This window comes from Artemia sp. Qi Xiang Cuo, chromosome 12 (genome assembly GCF_049724085.1).
Source record: "Artemia sp. Qi Xiang Cuo chromosome 12, ASM4972408v1, whole genome shotgun sequence".
NCBI lineage: Eukaryota > Metazoa > Arthropoda > Branchiopoda > Anostraca > Artemiidae > Artemia > Artemia sp. Qi Xiang Cuo.
Genome location: NC_142805.1, coordinates 9,568,254 through 9,582,606, shown reverse-complemented (window position 1 = coordinate 9,582,606; position 14,353 = coordinate 9,568,254). Strand labels below are relative to the sequence as shown.

The 14,353-nt window shown below is 35.9% G+C and overlaps 1 protein-coding gene across 1 annotated transcript in view; it reads left to right on the top strand.

The window, feature by feature from the left end:
* The window catches only part of LOC148945749 (sodium-dependent nutrient amino acid transporter 1-like), a 36,964-nt gene extending 22,883 nt beyond the window's left edge, over positions 1-14,081 (top strand). Inside the window, exon 5 of the mRNA XM_089097761.1 lies at positions 13,373-14,081. Within this exon, the coding sequence (XP_088953887.1) occupies positions 13,373-13,505 (133 nt within the window). The 3' untranslated portion in view covers positions 13,506-14,081. The remainder of the gene's footprint in view (positions 1-13,372) is intronic.
* Positions 14,082-14,353: the final 272 nt, after the last annotated feature.

Sequence of the window (14,353 nt, the reverse complement as noted above, 5' to 3'; positions counted from 1 at the left end):
TAAAACTTAAAACGAACAGAAATTATTCCCTGTGTGAAAAGGGCTGTCCCCTCCTCAATGCCCCGCTATTTACGCTAAAGTTTTAATTGTTTTGGAAAGTAGAGTTGTGGGAAAGAGTCAAACTTTAGCGTAAACAGCGTGGCGTTGAGGAGGGGACAGCTCCTTTCATATACGGAATAATTTCTGTTCGTTTTAAGTTTTAATGTCGCTCATTACTTTCAGTAGAAAAAATCTTGTTTATTTTATTTAATTTCTGAACGTTTTTGAATTTTACCCATTTTGGAATACCTATCTTCCAGGTGAGTCGTCACCTTGACTATGACCAGGCTAAAAAGTAGAGGACTCAAAACCTCTCCCTGGAATGCACCTAGCGATACCTGTTTTGAAGAAAAGCATCGTGCCTAAACTCTTGTTTTGATAGATCTTTCAAATAGCAGTGCCCTACAAATTTTCCAAAAATGTTCACCTACTTTAAGCTTGTTAACCTACTTAGGGATTTCATAATACTTATATAAAGAAAATACTGCTGAAACAGCTCACTTTACGATATTGTATATACAACCTTTTGACAACCTTATTTAGGCTTATTAACCTACTTAAGGATTCTATATGGATGAAAACTGTCATATTATTTTATTTATATAAAAACAATACTGCTGAAACAGCTCACTTCACGACATTGCAGATACAATCTTTTGACGACCTCGATATTCATAGTATCTTTTCAATTTTCAGCTGGGTCCCTTAAGTTGGTGATTTGTACCTTTAGAATACCTTAGATATTAGATGTACAATCTTTCGACAACCTGGATATTCACAGTGTCTTTGGACTTAAGTAAATATCCCCTTTTATATTCCCTGTAGTTTTGATTTAATACTCTTAGCCGCTCCTATAATGATTTTAGATAGACCTGTTAGATAACGAAATCTAGGCCGGGACCGAGTCCGTTGATTTTTGAATTAAAATCAAGTTGTTATCAAGCCATGGATAATTAGAGAAAAATCCCATACAGATAGTCTGAGTGAGAGGCAAAGCTGGTATAAGCCTACTGTATGGACATAGTATATGTTGATTTATTTCAAAATCTTGTTCAATAATTCCTAAGAGTTTCAACATAGTTCCCTTAGTCAGATCTGAAATATTGCAGATATACAGATATGCCCTTTTAACAACCGGGAAGAAAGAATTTTCTTCTTATTTAGTTAAATATCTTAATTAAATTTCCCTGGAAGTTTCAACTTCGTACCCTTAGCTGCACTTGGGATATTCCATATTTGCAATTTTGACAACCATGATATTCTTAATACCTTTTGCCTTAGTTCAACATCCAAGTGAACATTATAAAAAGTTTTAATTGAATGCAAGTGCTCGCTCCTAATGTTTTGCATTTAAAAGGTTTTTTACAATAGGGAGCCGTACAGAGTGTCTTTTGATTTAGTTCAGTGTCCGCTTCAACTTTAACTGAAAGTTTCAGCTTAATTCCCTTGGCTGCTCCTGAGGTATTGTATGTACGCATGTTGCTCTGACCATCATCATGCACTTGGGGTCTTTTGATTTAGTTTAATATCTCCTTCGACATTATTGAAAGATATAGCTTAAGACTCTTGACAGCTCCAAAGACATCGTTGATATGCCCTTTTGACAACCTATATGCGCATAATGTCTTTTGGTTTATTTCAACATCCCCTGATAGTTTCAACTTAATACTGTAACCAGTTCTTGAGATATTGTAGATACACCCTCTTGTCTTCCTGGATAGGTAGTGTTTTTCAATTTTGTCCAGTATCCTCCTCTACATTCCCTAAAAGTTTCAAATGAACAACCTTAAAAGCTCCTGGCATATTGTGGATATGTCCGTTTTACAGCCTGGTTGGACTATGCAGCCATACTTTTGATGCAGATCAATATCCCTGCTAACACTCTCTTATAAATTTTAACTAGTATCCATCCCCATTCCTGAGATATTGCAGATACACACTTTTGACAACATGAAAGTGTCCAGAAAAAGAGCCATGTCGTTCAACGTTTAAATGTTCATTTGCCAGGAAGTTATCTAATGCAAAATACAAACCAAGCCTAAGAAGATTTGGTAGATATTGGACAACAAGGCTTAGTGTTGGATGCGTATCCAACATTTGTTTTAACTCCCAACAAGGTGTTAAAACAAATGAAAAAGACGAAATTTTTCTAGTTAGGCATTTTTCTGAGATAGTGGTGTTCAGGCGTTGGGAAATGCCTGAACACTATAAATGAAATGGCAATACCAGTACATGGGAACATAGAACATGTCGATTAAGTGTCATTGGACGAATTCACAACCTAAAATTTGCAGCTTTTCCCGAGTGCTTCTATTTACGAGTACTTTTGTATAATGTGAAGAATGCAACAAGTTTTGAAGATCTTAAAACAGTTAGTAGCGTTGTATATTCCACATACAAATAAGCATGTCTGGCTCGTGGCCTTAAGTTCGACGATAAACAGTGGTTCGACGCCCTAGAAGAATCGGCACTGTCTAAAATACCCTCTGTAATGCGAATACTCTTCACATAGATTCTTGTTTTTGGTAGTCCATCAGATTCCAAATCTTATTGGGAAAGATTCAAAATAAATTGGAAGAAAATTTCATTTTGCATGCAAGACGAACTAATTCATTAAAAGCAGATGCAGTAAAGTGTGCTTATCGTATTATTGCATCAAAGTTAAGTAAGGTGGCGATATAAGATTAAAATTTTAGTTTTTGGATGAATGACACGGCATGAACAACATTGAGATCTATGAAAATGACCACAGCCTGGAATTTCCAAATTCTAGTGAGTCAGCTGTTACTGGAGATACTATGTATTGGCTTCTGTAAGGAAAACAGCTTGAAATTGTTGACAATATTTTACTGGCTGTCAATGATCCTAATCGTATTGGGAAAAAATGTTTTTTCATAGATGGACCAGGTGGTACCGGTAAATTTTTGTTTATAAGACCTTGTATCACATTCTATGTAGAAAAAATTACAAAGTTATACAGGAAGCTTATACAGGAATAGCAACAACTTTATTGCCTTTTGGACTAACAACACACAAGAGCTTTGTCTTGAAAGTTCCACTTTCCTCAGATTCTGTTTCCTGTATAAGACCGGGTTCACGCTGAGGTTTAGAATTAGCTCAAGTAGACAATTTCCTACTTGACAAAGCACCCATGCTTCCCAAGTATGGCTTACGAAATATGGATCAGTTGTTGCAGTCCATTGCAAATCCAAACCTACGATTTGGTGCAAAAATTGTAGTTGCTGGAGGTGATTTCTGGCAGTGTTTACCAGTTCAACCCCGACGCAACCACAGTGAAACACTCGATTTATCAATAAAAAAAAGTTATCTTTGGAAGAATTTCAAACATGTTTCCTTTGAGAAAAATATGCGTATCGATCCTGAAGAGGAAGCATTTGCAAAGTACATCCTCGAACTGGGAAATGAAAATCTGACTAAAAATGAGCTTAATGAAATTGAATTACCAGAAGAAATAATTTCCAGTGGCCGTTTAATTGAGGAAGTTTTTGGAAAATGTTTGTCTAAACAAAGTTTCGGTTTAATGAAGGATCTTGTTATTTTAGCATCAATCAGCAAAGAAATTAGTAAAATAAATGCGAAAATTATCGATCACCTTCCAGAAGAATGCAAATCGTATACATATTACGATTCTGTAAAAGATAAAGAAAAAGGAGGAATTGAATTTACTCCAAATTCTCCAATTCAATTGGCACTGCAATATCAACACCGCATGACTCAAAAATACAAAACATACAATACTTGTACTTATGCGTAATTTAGATATTGCAGAAGGGATGTGTAATGGAACTCGCCTTATTGTTACTGAATTTTTCAACAACATAATTAAGAAGAATATAATTACTGGGGAAAAATCAGGAAAAAGAGTCTATATATCCCGAGTTACAGTGGACTCTAGTAAAATTCAACTTGGATGTACTGTTCAACGGCATCGATTTCCAATTCGACCTGCATTTGCCATGACTATACATGAGTTGCAAGGGCAAACTATTGAATTTGTTGACGCTGACGTTAGTACTCCAGTTTTTAATCATGGAATTTTATACGTTACATTTTCTCGTGTGAAAAGACAACGTAGCTGAAAAGTTCTGCTCCCTCCTGAAAATCAACAATGAACATATAACGAAGTGTGGAAGAAAGCCGTGACAACTACCAACAAAATGCGTTATTATTAGAGTGATATTTCTTTTCTGATCATCAATGCCCACCATTCCTTTGTTAAAAATAAACAAAGGTTTGGCTATATGTATTTCATAATGACGAAAGACAAGCCGAGGTAAAACGAAGCAAACAAATTGAAAATGATAGCGATGATTATTACGTTCTGGACTTTGACATGGATAAAGTCATCAATGCCTACTATACTTTTGAAAATCAAAAACCTGGACTAGATAAATCGTTGGAAGAAAAAGAAGTTTTTGTCCCTTCACCTGAGCAATTAAAAGAAATAAAGGTTCAGTGATATCTATGTCATAATGACAAAACACAAGTCGAGGCAACAGTTAAAGGTCAAATAAAAAACAATGTAATTTTACAAAGGTACCACTTCTGATTTAAGTTCCATTTGGACGTCATGACATCAAGAAAAGACTCAAATTGTCTGTGTTTAGAAGACAAACGACAGTGAGAATCTATATATAGAAGCCTGCCTCGTGCCGGGGCCCAGTACTATATATATATATATATATATATATATATATATATATATATATATATATATATATATATATATATATATATATATATATATATATATATATATATATATATATATATATATATATATATATATATATATATATATATATATATATATATATATATATATATATATATATATATATATATTTATATATATATATATATATATATATATATATATATATATATATATATATATAAATCGTTAAAACTACAAAAGAAAAATTCAAAACAGCCCTAGCATCATTACTTCAAGGAAGTTCAAGCAGGAATCACTTCCTTCAGCCCTGGTTGAACTTCCTTGAAGTAAGGATGCTAGGGCTGTTTTGAAAAAAATAAATGTTTTAACGATTGAATTTTAATGTGAGTTCTTTTATATTTGTTTTTTCTTCATTTGTTTTGCTGAGGACGGCCATTCGATACAGGTTCGAATGTTCATTTAAAGTTGCGTTCCACTGTCTTATATACAGAATTTTCCTATTATTCGACTTGTTTGTTTAAAACTCAAAATGAACAGAATTTATTTCATATATGAGGAAGTTGCCCCCTTCCTCAATCCCTTGCTCTTCATGCAAAAGTTTTAAAAACACTCTTATAAAACCCTCCTATTCTAAATAATCGGCCTTTGTGTCTCAGGAGTTGTTCTTAAAAAATTGAGACAAAAACTCAACCTTTAACGTAAAGAGCAAGGTATTGAGAAGGGGTGCAACCACTTCATATACAAGCTTTCCTTTGAACCTGTAGTTGTCTTAGAGTATCAACAAATTCTGACATTTGAATTTTTTAGACGAAAAGTGTTGTCAATACAACTAATTAGCTTTGCTTTTTACATATTTTGACAGTTCAGATTGACAACACTGACAAAAATGTAAAACTATTCAAGAAAATTAGTAGTTTTGAAACAGCCTAATGAAAAATCTTAAAAAAAAGGTTTTTAGGTATAAATAGACTTAAAATTGGTCCAGGAAACACGAAAATTTTGTTTTGGTTGTCCCTGGTTCTTTCAAAATATTTGAACCAGCTGGCGAAACAAAATAGTACCTTCAACTCACTTAGCACCTTTTTACCTTTCTATTGGGTTTTAACCCAATTTCATCCATAGCTTTTACTGAAGAATCTTCCCAGCATGATTAATTGCCAAATAAATCATTTAGTAGTTTTGAGAAGAAAACTTTAACCCTAATTCCAGAAATAAAAATAGTATGATTGTATAGCTGCTAATATCATTTTTTCTTAATTTTAGGGTTTTGTTTAAGACACCTTCCACAATATTTGAAATAAGTCTGTTGGTCATATTTCCCAATTGAACTTATGAGACTAGTGAAACATAGGAATGTCTACAATCTTAGCCACCTGGTCGGATTATTACCTCGAGAGCCTCTGGTGTTCGATGGTTTCGGGTCTCCATATCGTCATAAATTCCTATCTCCGTCCCTATCCCCGAAAGGGAAATCCTGCCTCCGTGGTCACATAGTGGCATCAGGGTAAAGTTTTCACGAGTTTTGCTAACCAAAACTGAGATTCCTAACAGCACAGCAGGGTTACATTGAGGAGTGGTTCCCCTCGGGGAAATTATAGCCGAATAAATTACGCAGCATTAAGAGGATTCTGATAGATGGATTATTCTTTTGAGTTTAGTTTGTTTTTGTGCACTTTTTGGGATGAACATCCTTAATCTAGATAAGTTATCCATTATGGGTTGTATTCCCTTAGTTGCATAATATCTGTAGACATGAATACGTATTGAGTCGAATATAAATATAGGAGTAGTATGGGGTCAACAGTTACAAGCACCCAGGTATCCCACCAATGGTGGGATATACACTAATGGTGGGTTTCATTGTAGTATCTGACTACAAGAACTAACTGTTCCTTTTTGGAAATGTCTGTAGTCTCGTCGGCAAGGATTGAAAATGCTACTGAACTATTTACATCACTCACAATGCTGGGCATAATAATGAACGCGGCACAATCGATCAGGTTGTTTTGAATGATGGGAGATATATACTGCGCATTTTTTGCGCCATTTTCGAAGTGTTCTTTTAGACATTTTTCTCCACTCTCTACCATTAAACGCAAAACACCACGAAAAATGCCTTCATTTACGTTAGTTTCGTCGCATAGTTTACTCTCCTCTCTGTGTCCTCGCAGAGGTAATTCATGCCGCCCGCAAAAAAGGACCGTGCGCAGAATTGGTGTTATAATTTCGCAAGTTTTCTTTTTTTTCAGCCTCTGCTCTCGATATAGCAGACACAATGCTCCTAGTTCGTTTTTCATAAACGGAGACAAAGCTTTCGGCGCTAATCATTGAATCAAGATGGTAACGAGAGTTCTGATGCGCCCGCATGTCTGAAAGGAAATCCCTGAGTCCTGTATATGGTTTCGAGACTAGAGAGCCTTGAACCTGATGGCTACCCTTCCCAGCAGCTTGACAAGCGAATAAAACGCATTTTGCACAAAAGACACCCATGCACGGTGGACTGAAGACCAACCATTCTGGGAAAGTTTGTAACCAAGAGTACTGAAAGGATCGAACTTTCGTTTTTCCCTTTTCGATAAATGCTTTCGAATGAAATGGAAAATTCTGGTTCGGCTTGAAGTGACTGGTTAAAAGATTGTATTTTTCTTCGTCTGAAAGGTTTCTTCGTCTGGTTTTCTGGCATACAAGCCGATATCTAACTTTGAAAGAACACGGGAAGAGTCTACAGAATCCTGTTCAGTTGGCTGGTGAAATTCGATCATATCTTAGCCCTTCGAGCAAGAAGCATCCACACCGCTCATAACATAGTCAATACTACTAGAAGGAGAGGTACTACTGTCATCGCCAAAATTCAAGTCTAAAATTAAAAAGACGAAATGAAGTCACGAAAAGAAATAAGAAAAAAGTAAAAAACCAGAATAAAAGAGTGTGAATTACAAATTATTAGATAAATCATAATTAATCATAGTTGTATTAAATATCTTGGTCTTTAATGGACGGGAAGTAAAAAACACAGAGATATCAATTCAGCTTTAGATCCAAAGCTTCTGGGAAAAAAAATACAAAAAAGGGTGCAAAGATTAGTTGCTTATTTTTGGCAAACCCTATATTTTCTTAAAGCAGGACTGAAGATATTATCTATATTTTAAAGTTAGGTTTCCATTTTCTACATTATAATATTCTTCAAAACCAAAACGCGTGAATTATTGTGCTAGTCCGAGTTTCTGAGTTTTGGGTTCAAAATTTTACGCGTGACACAAGACCCAGGTCAACAAGCGTGCCAAATTTCAATCCTTCAAAACATAGGATCTAGAGAAAAAATCTAGTAATGTGGAAACGCTGCGTTTTCCGCACGATTGCCTTTTCAGCAAAAGATCTTAATATGTCCAGTCATTCTGAAGATGTGTATTTTATATGATCTATATGCTTTTCACATTGAAATACTCTGAATAATGTTGAATTCGCATGAAAAAATGTGTGATCGGTTCCACACGGAAGCGCTAGTTGGAGCCGAGGGGTTAACAACTGGGCATTTTGAGGGACACCTGGAGGCATGAGGCACGGAGGCATATTCCAAATGGCGCAATATGTAAATATATACAGCTTGCCTGTTATTCGGTATCGGTCGAATATGTCAGCACCTTCAAAAACGATCTTTTAAAATTGGAAAAAATCATTTACGGGTTTATTTGGCAAGGAAAAGAACCCCCAAGACTGAAAACAACTGATATGTACCTAAAGATGAAGAATGGAGGACTGCAAGTTGTTGATATCCATGCAAAAACTAGGTAACCCTACGATGGCACTGATGGTGTCACTTTTTTCTATTACACATGCAGCGTTGCCACCAGCTCAAAAATAAAATTCCGATTTTTCTTCAAAAAAAATCCCGAAATTTCAAAAAAAAAATCCCGGAACACGGTTTTTAAGTTATACAACATAGGGCTGCGCGGTGATGACGTAAAAAGCAAGGTGCGAAATTCAAAGTACCGTGAAACGTGGTTTCTAGTTGTAACTAACAACTGATTGTCAATATTCCTATTATTATTTCGACGTGAAAACGTTCTGGTGGATTAGTAGGATCTATGACAAATATTTTAGGACAAAACAATTCGCCAAAGTTCCGAAAAAATGTGTCTACGCATCCACGTTTCATTGTTATTTGAATTTCCCGCCCAAGAATTGACGTCCCGCTTCGCAGCCCTATTCAATATGGCTTGGCCAGCGGTAAAAGTTGCCTTTTATCACGTCTTCACACGTCCCTTTCCCTTTTATCATACCTGATTTTCTGTTTAGTGGCTGTGCCAACACGCACCCTTGGATCTTGGATTCTCAATTGTACTAAAAAAAAGAAATCTAAGAATCCGGAAGAAAAACAGATCCCTTTTTCCTGAATGTACTTAGAATTCAACTTTCTTGGTATTAAACCCAGGCCTTTAGGTATTTGAAGAGAAAACTGTAAAGCAACAGTCAGAAAAACTGTTACTACCGAGTTATTAGTAAAAAGCGCTAAATAAAGCAACCAACTAAAAAAAATAACTAGTTTCTCAGATATTTATTGTCCGATTTCACACCGACATCTGCATTGGTTTGTGGCGACTCACGTAGTCCTACTCATCGGCCCTAGACCATCAGATGTTTTAATCGGTCACTACTCAGCTTCTCAGAGCTTACCCTCAGAAGCCACAACAGCGTGGATTTTTTTATTGGTGTTATGGAGCCGTCAGAAGTCTTGACAAGACAAAACCTAGAATTCTTCATGTTCGTCGCAGGCTCACTAACCCAATTTTTCTCAACTTGGTGTTTCACACAGTGAGCAATCACTGGCAAATCTTCAAAGATGCCGTCACTTTCCGAGCTCGATTCAGTGTCAGTCACGGAAGCCTTTTCCTGCTTATCGGACAGAGTATTTTCTTCTGAGTTATCGTCTGAGTCACTGTCGTGAAGTACAGAAAGACGAACATTCGGTACTTGGTGACCGAAAGCAGAGAGTACGTCGTCGGGTATCAAGGCTTTCATTCTTCGCTGGCTTTCAATACGAGCTCGCCCTAGCTCGAGCTTCATTTCATCGTCCCCGGGCAAAGAAAAATCGGAACTGACAGACACAACACCAATGGATCTAACTCGCTTGGCCTTGGGTAAGGACAACTGTTCATTAGAATATTGAGGTTCAAAATCCGTTATACTTTCATATCGACGAATTCGGTGTAGAAGTTGGAGGGTAGAAGTTGGAGGAACGAAAAGTTTATTACAGTACTGTAAGTGCTGGTTTGAGACCGCATCTTCCTAAAAAATCTTCACACGGTTGGCTATTCATGTCGGAGAGTTTGAAAAGACGTTCGAGCCCAAGCCGTTTGAATCGATGAATGAGAAGCACTAGGGAATGCATATTTATCTTTTAGGCAATGGTAAAGGTTTGTGGTAATAAAATTCTCGTTCAAAGCATAATGTCCACTTTTTAGGCCCCAGGATCTCCAATGTCGAACGCAGTAAACAACACGACCAAGTAAAGATAACCTCTCAAGAGGAGATAGTTTGCCGTCGTAAAAAACGTGTCGTACGCTTTCCATAAACCAAAGATAAAACCGTGTTCCTTCGCTTCCAGTAACACGCTGTTTCAGGTGTGCCAGAGGCACGGAGGCACGAAGGAAGGGACACCTGCGACGGTCAGTTATTAGCCCCTCGGTTGGAGCATCATGTAGTGTGACCTTAACATTAAAGTACCAAGAAATGCTTTCTACCCGATTGTTCCAAGGCTTCAAAGATTGCCCTTGAATCGTTAAATTACTCATTTTATTACTTATCTCGCTGTTCCTGGACAAACGTCAATTTTGGCAATTAAATCATAATCTGAACATTTTTTCTCCTGATTTTAATAGTGGTCGCAAAAACTCGTTTTCCTCGTAAAACTCGTAAAAACTGAAAACAATTAACTTTTATTAATTAAATTATATGCGTACGTGACTTGTTTGGTAGGTCAAAGTTTGCCCCCCCCCCTCACAAGTATTGTATTTTAGAGACACGGCTAAAATTCTGGAACGGCTCTAATGGATCACTTCACACGGTAAAATTACCGTTTTTGCGGAATTCTACTTTTTGTTTCTGGAAATACGGGAATATGAAGGTATTCCAACATTAACCATGCTCATAGTTACACAAAAAATAGAATATAAAATGACTGAACTATTAATAATCCCATTTTGGGCTCTAGAAAAAGATTAATTTTCAAAAAAGTTTGATCCCACCCAAATAATGATCATTTTTACTATTTCCTTTAATTGATCATAGGTAAGAAAAATTCTTTCGAGAAGATTTCCAAATTTAAATTTGGTCGTCTTCAATCTAAATTGGGAATTGCATTTAATAACAAGTGACACATGCGTGCTTCAAAACCCACTAAATACAAACTATTGTCAGAATAGTAGTAAACTCCTTACCGTCATTGCTGGTTTTTGCAAGCTTTAAGAAATGATTAATGCTGGGCTGGCGTCGTGCGTCATTTTCTTTATTTACTCTAACGCGACCGTTCTGTTTAAATGCTTAGCTTACACTGGAATTACAGCACCGTTTGAATGAACTATCGCCTCTTAGTCTGATTCCTTATCGCAATTCCTTCAGCGCAGAGAAGCTAGTGCTTATAGCTCCGAGGGTTAAATAGTGAGAAAAATTTCTTGACTTCTTGTTTGATTACAGGAGGCGATTGCACGTTTGATGATAAAATAATGATATAAGCTTGCCGGAGAAATGGATAGCCATTTAACAAGAAATGAAAAAAGGAACGGGTGTTGCAAATAACATAAAAGCATGGACATTTCGGAATTTACTATATTGGCACTTAAAAAAAAAATTCGGGGGGGGGGCCCTCCGGCCCCCCTGGATACGCTACTGCCCACCATACAAGCGCCCACTACCCCACAATAGCCAATAATTCTGAGCGCACACATATCATATCATTCCGAGCGCATCAACTGACATTATCATACTTCCACTTTGATAAGGAATTCTCGGAATTACATTCTTGTCTGTAACAACGCCGAAGGGACATTATGTATAATAAATGAAGTTTTTATATGGATTCTAATAAACAGTCGGAAGAGATCTTTTTGTACTCTAATACGAGAAAGACCGTCCAAACTACTATATGCACTTTAACGACACACATATCCTATCATTCCAAGCGCACACATCTTGCGTTATCATACTTCCGCTTTGATAAGGAATTCTCGGAATTGCATTATTTTATGTAAGAACGCCGAAGTGACATTGTTTCTAATAAAGGAAGTTTTTATATGGATTTTAATAAACAGTTGGTTGATATCTTTTAGTGCTCTAATGATGTCGAGCCGACTATTGATTATTGACTGTTGATAATTGATCATGACTACAACCGGGCAGGTATCATTATTGTAATGTAATGGTCCTGAGCACATCCTTAGTGGATTAGGATCAAGAAAAAGGTTTAGCGGTAATTCCCCCAATGCTGTCGACTTCATACCCAAAGTCATAGATGACGTTATTGTTAAATATAGTTATAGATGGTGACATATTTTCTTTTGCAACGATGCATTTTGTAGCTTCTAAGAAGGTTCCCATTGATTTTATGAGATTAATGTCTGATGTATGAATCACACTTGAGACCCTTGCTTTCCTATGGTAAAAGAACGACACGCTACTCGACTGAGCCAACAAGTCATTGATGAAATGACTTGATGATGAAATTATCTTCTTAGGAATACATTCTAAGGCAAACAATGTGTTGTTTCCGGGACGTTGGCCAACTGGTACTAAACGTCACTACATCGTAATAAGTTATTTGCGCAATAGATTTCTCAATTAGATGCACTGTAAGTGTTATCTGAGATCTGTTTCCAGGCACCTTTTTTGGCATCATCCCAAGAATATGAATACAACAGTGATTTGAGATGCTTGCCTGACAGACATATTCCTTTGATGATTAATGAAACATTTCGATCTCCAAAAACTGTTTTCAAACAGTTTTGGTTTAACAATAGACATTTACAATCCCCTGTTGCTACCGAATTATGCATATATCATCTTTAGTTTTAAAAATACCCCTTTCGTTGTGTTTTAAAATTATTTTCAAAGTCCTTTTCTACATATAAAGTTTAAAAAAAAATTAATTTATATAATTCGCCCCACTGATATTTTTCAGGTGGCCCCCAGAGTTTAAAAATTTTAAGAAATTAGGTCTATGAACGCCCCTTGTTATATTCAAAATTTTGTTTATCTTACTTTATTTTACTACAGATTTTTGAAACTAAAATGGTCACTTTAAATTATTAAATGGTTCAGTTGACGACCCATGGGTTATAGGCTGCTTAACCCTGGTTTAAAATATACTTAGCTGCGGATTGGCTAATGATAATCTTGTGTGTGATCCATTTAGCTTGTTCAAGTCAGTTCCAAGCCCATATAAACCCATCAAGGCCATTAGCTCCAAGTCCATCAATTCAGTTCCAAGTTCCATTCACCACATTTGTTTACTAGGGTTTTTTTAGAACACAATGCATCCAATGCAATGAAAATTGAAGTGAAAAAATAAACTGATAGGCCTATGTGAATCAATTCATGAAAATGCACTCTTAAAATTTATCTTTTTATTTATTTTTTCAGGGATCAAACATGGAGAAGAGACATAAAGTGGAAAGGGATTAGAAATAAATTTCCAAGATTTCTGTTTCTGTTTTTGTTTTCTGTTATAGTTGCCTTATTTTGGGTTATATCAGGTAATTTGAGTTATAGATAAGTTAAACACAATTACCGAAATAATCTAAGGGCTTCTTGTTATAAATTTTATTAGACTAATGACCAACTTTTTACAACCTAGGGGAGGGGGTAATTTGTCGTTTTCTAATTTTTTCCTGTGACAATACTCAAAAGGCAAACTTTCTGTTTTTCCAAATTGCCACCCATGACAATCACAAGAGCTTATCAAGTTAGTTGTGAATGTGCACTCCAAGATACTCTAATAATTCAAAATATTTCCCTGTTCCTTTTTTCCCTTTTGTATATAAGACTTTGCTTCCCAGTGATTTCAACAATTTGTTAGGAAGCGCACCAAACTGAAACCTCACTTCATATCAATACGCAGATTATGTTTACTTCACGGAAAGGAGAACAAACTCAGTGCATTTTCTTTTTCTTTTCAATACTAATATTTATTTATTTTTTTTTTTTTGTCTCAGTGGTACTATTCATTTAAATCAAGATTTACAGCTTAGAAATAAAGTGATCATATTCTATTTTTTTGTTTCGTTTATTTTATTTTAGTGATGCACCGGCAGAAGATAGCATTTAGGGTTTAATACAAATTGAGTAACCACTTGGCTCTAAAGCTAAAGGGCTAAGAATTAATACAGGCTAATTAAAATATAAATTCGTAGTTTTGGGGTTTAAATGATGTAAAATTTGGCAAGAATTAGGTGTTTTCTTAGGGCATTTTTTGTCTTGTTTTCTCACAATATGTTTTCTTCACAGTAAACTTTTTTCAAAAGTTTTAGAGTTTTTGGTTTTGAATAGGTTCAAGCTTTTCCGAAAATAGCTGAGCCTTCCAAGGGAGAACCAAGCAAGAATGTCAGCTTATAGATCTCCCAA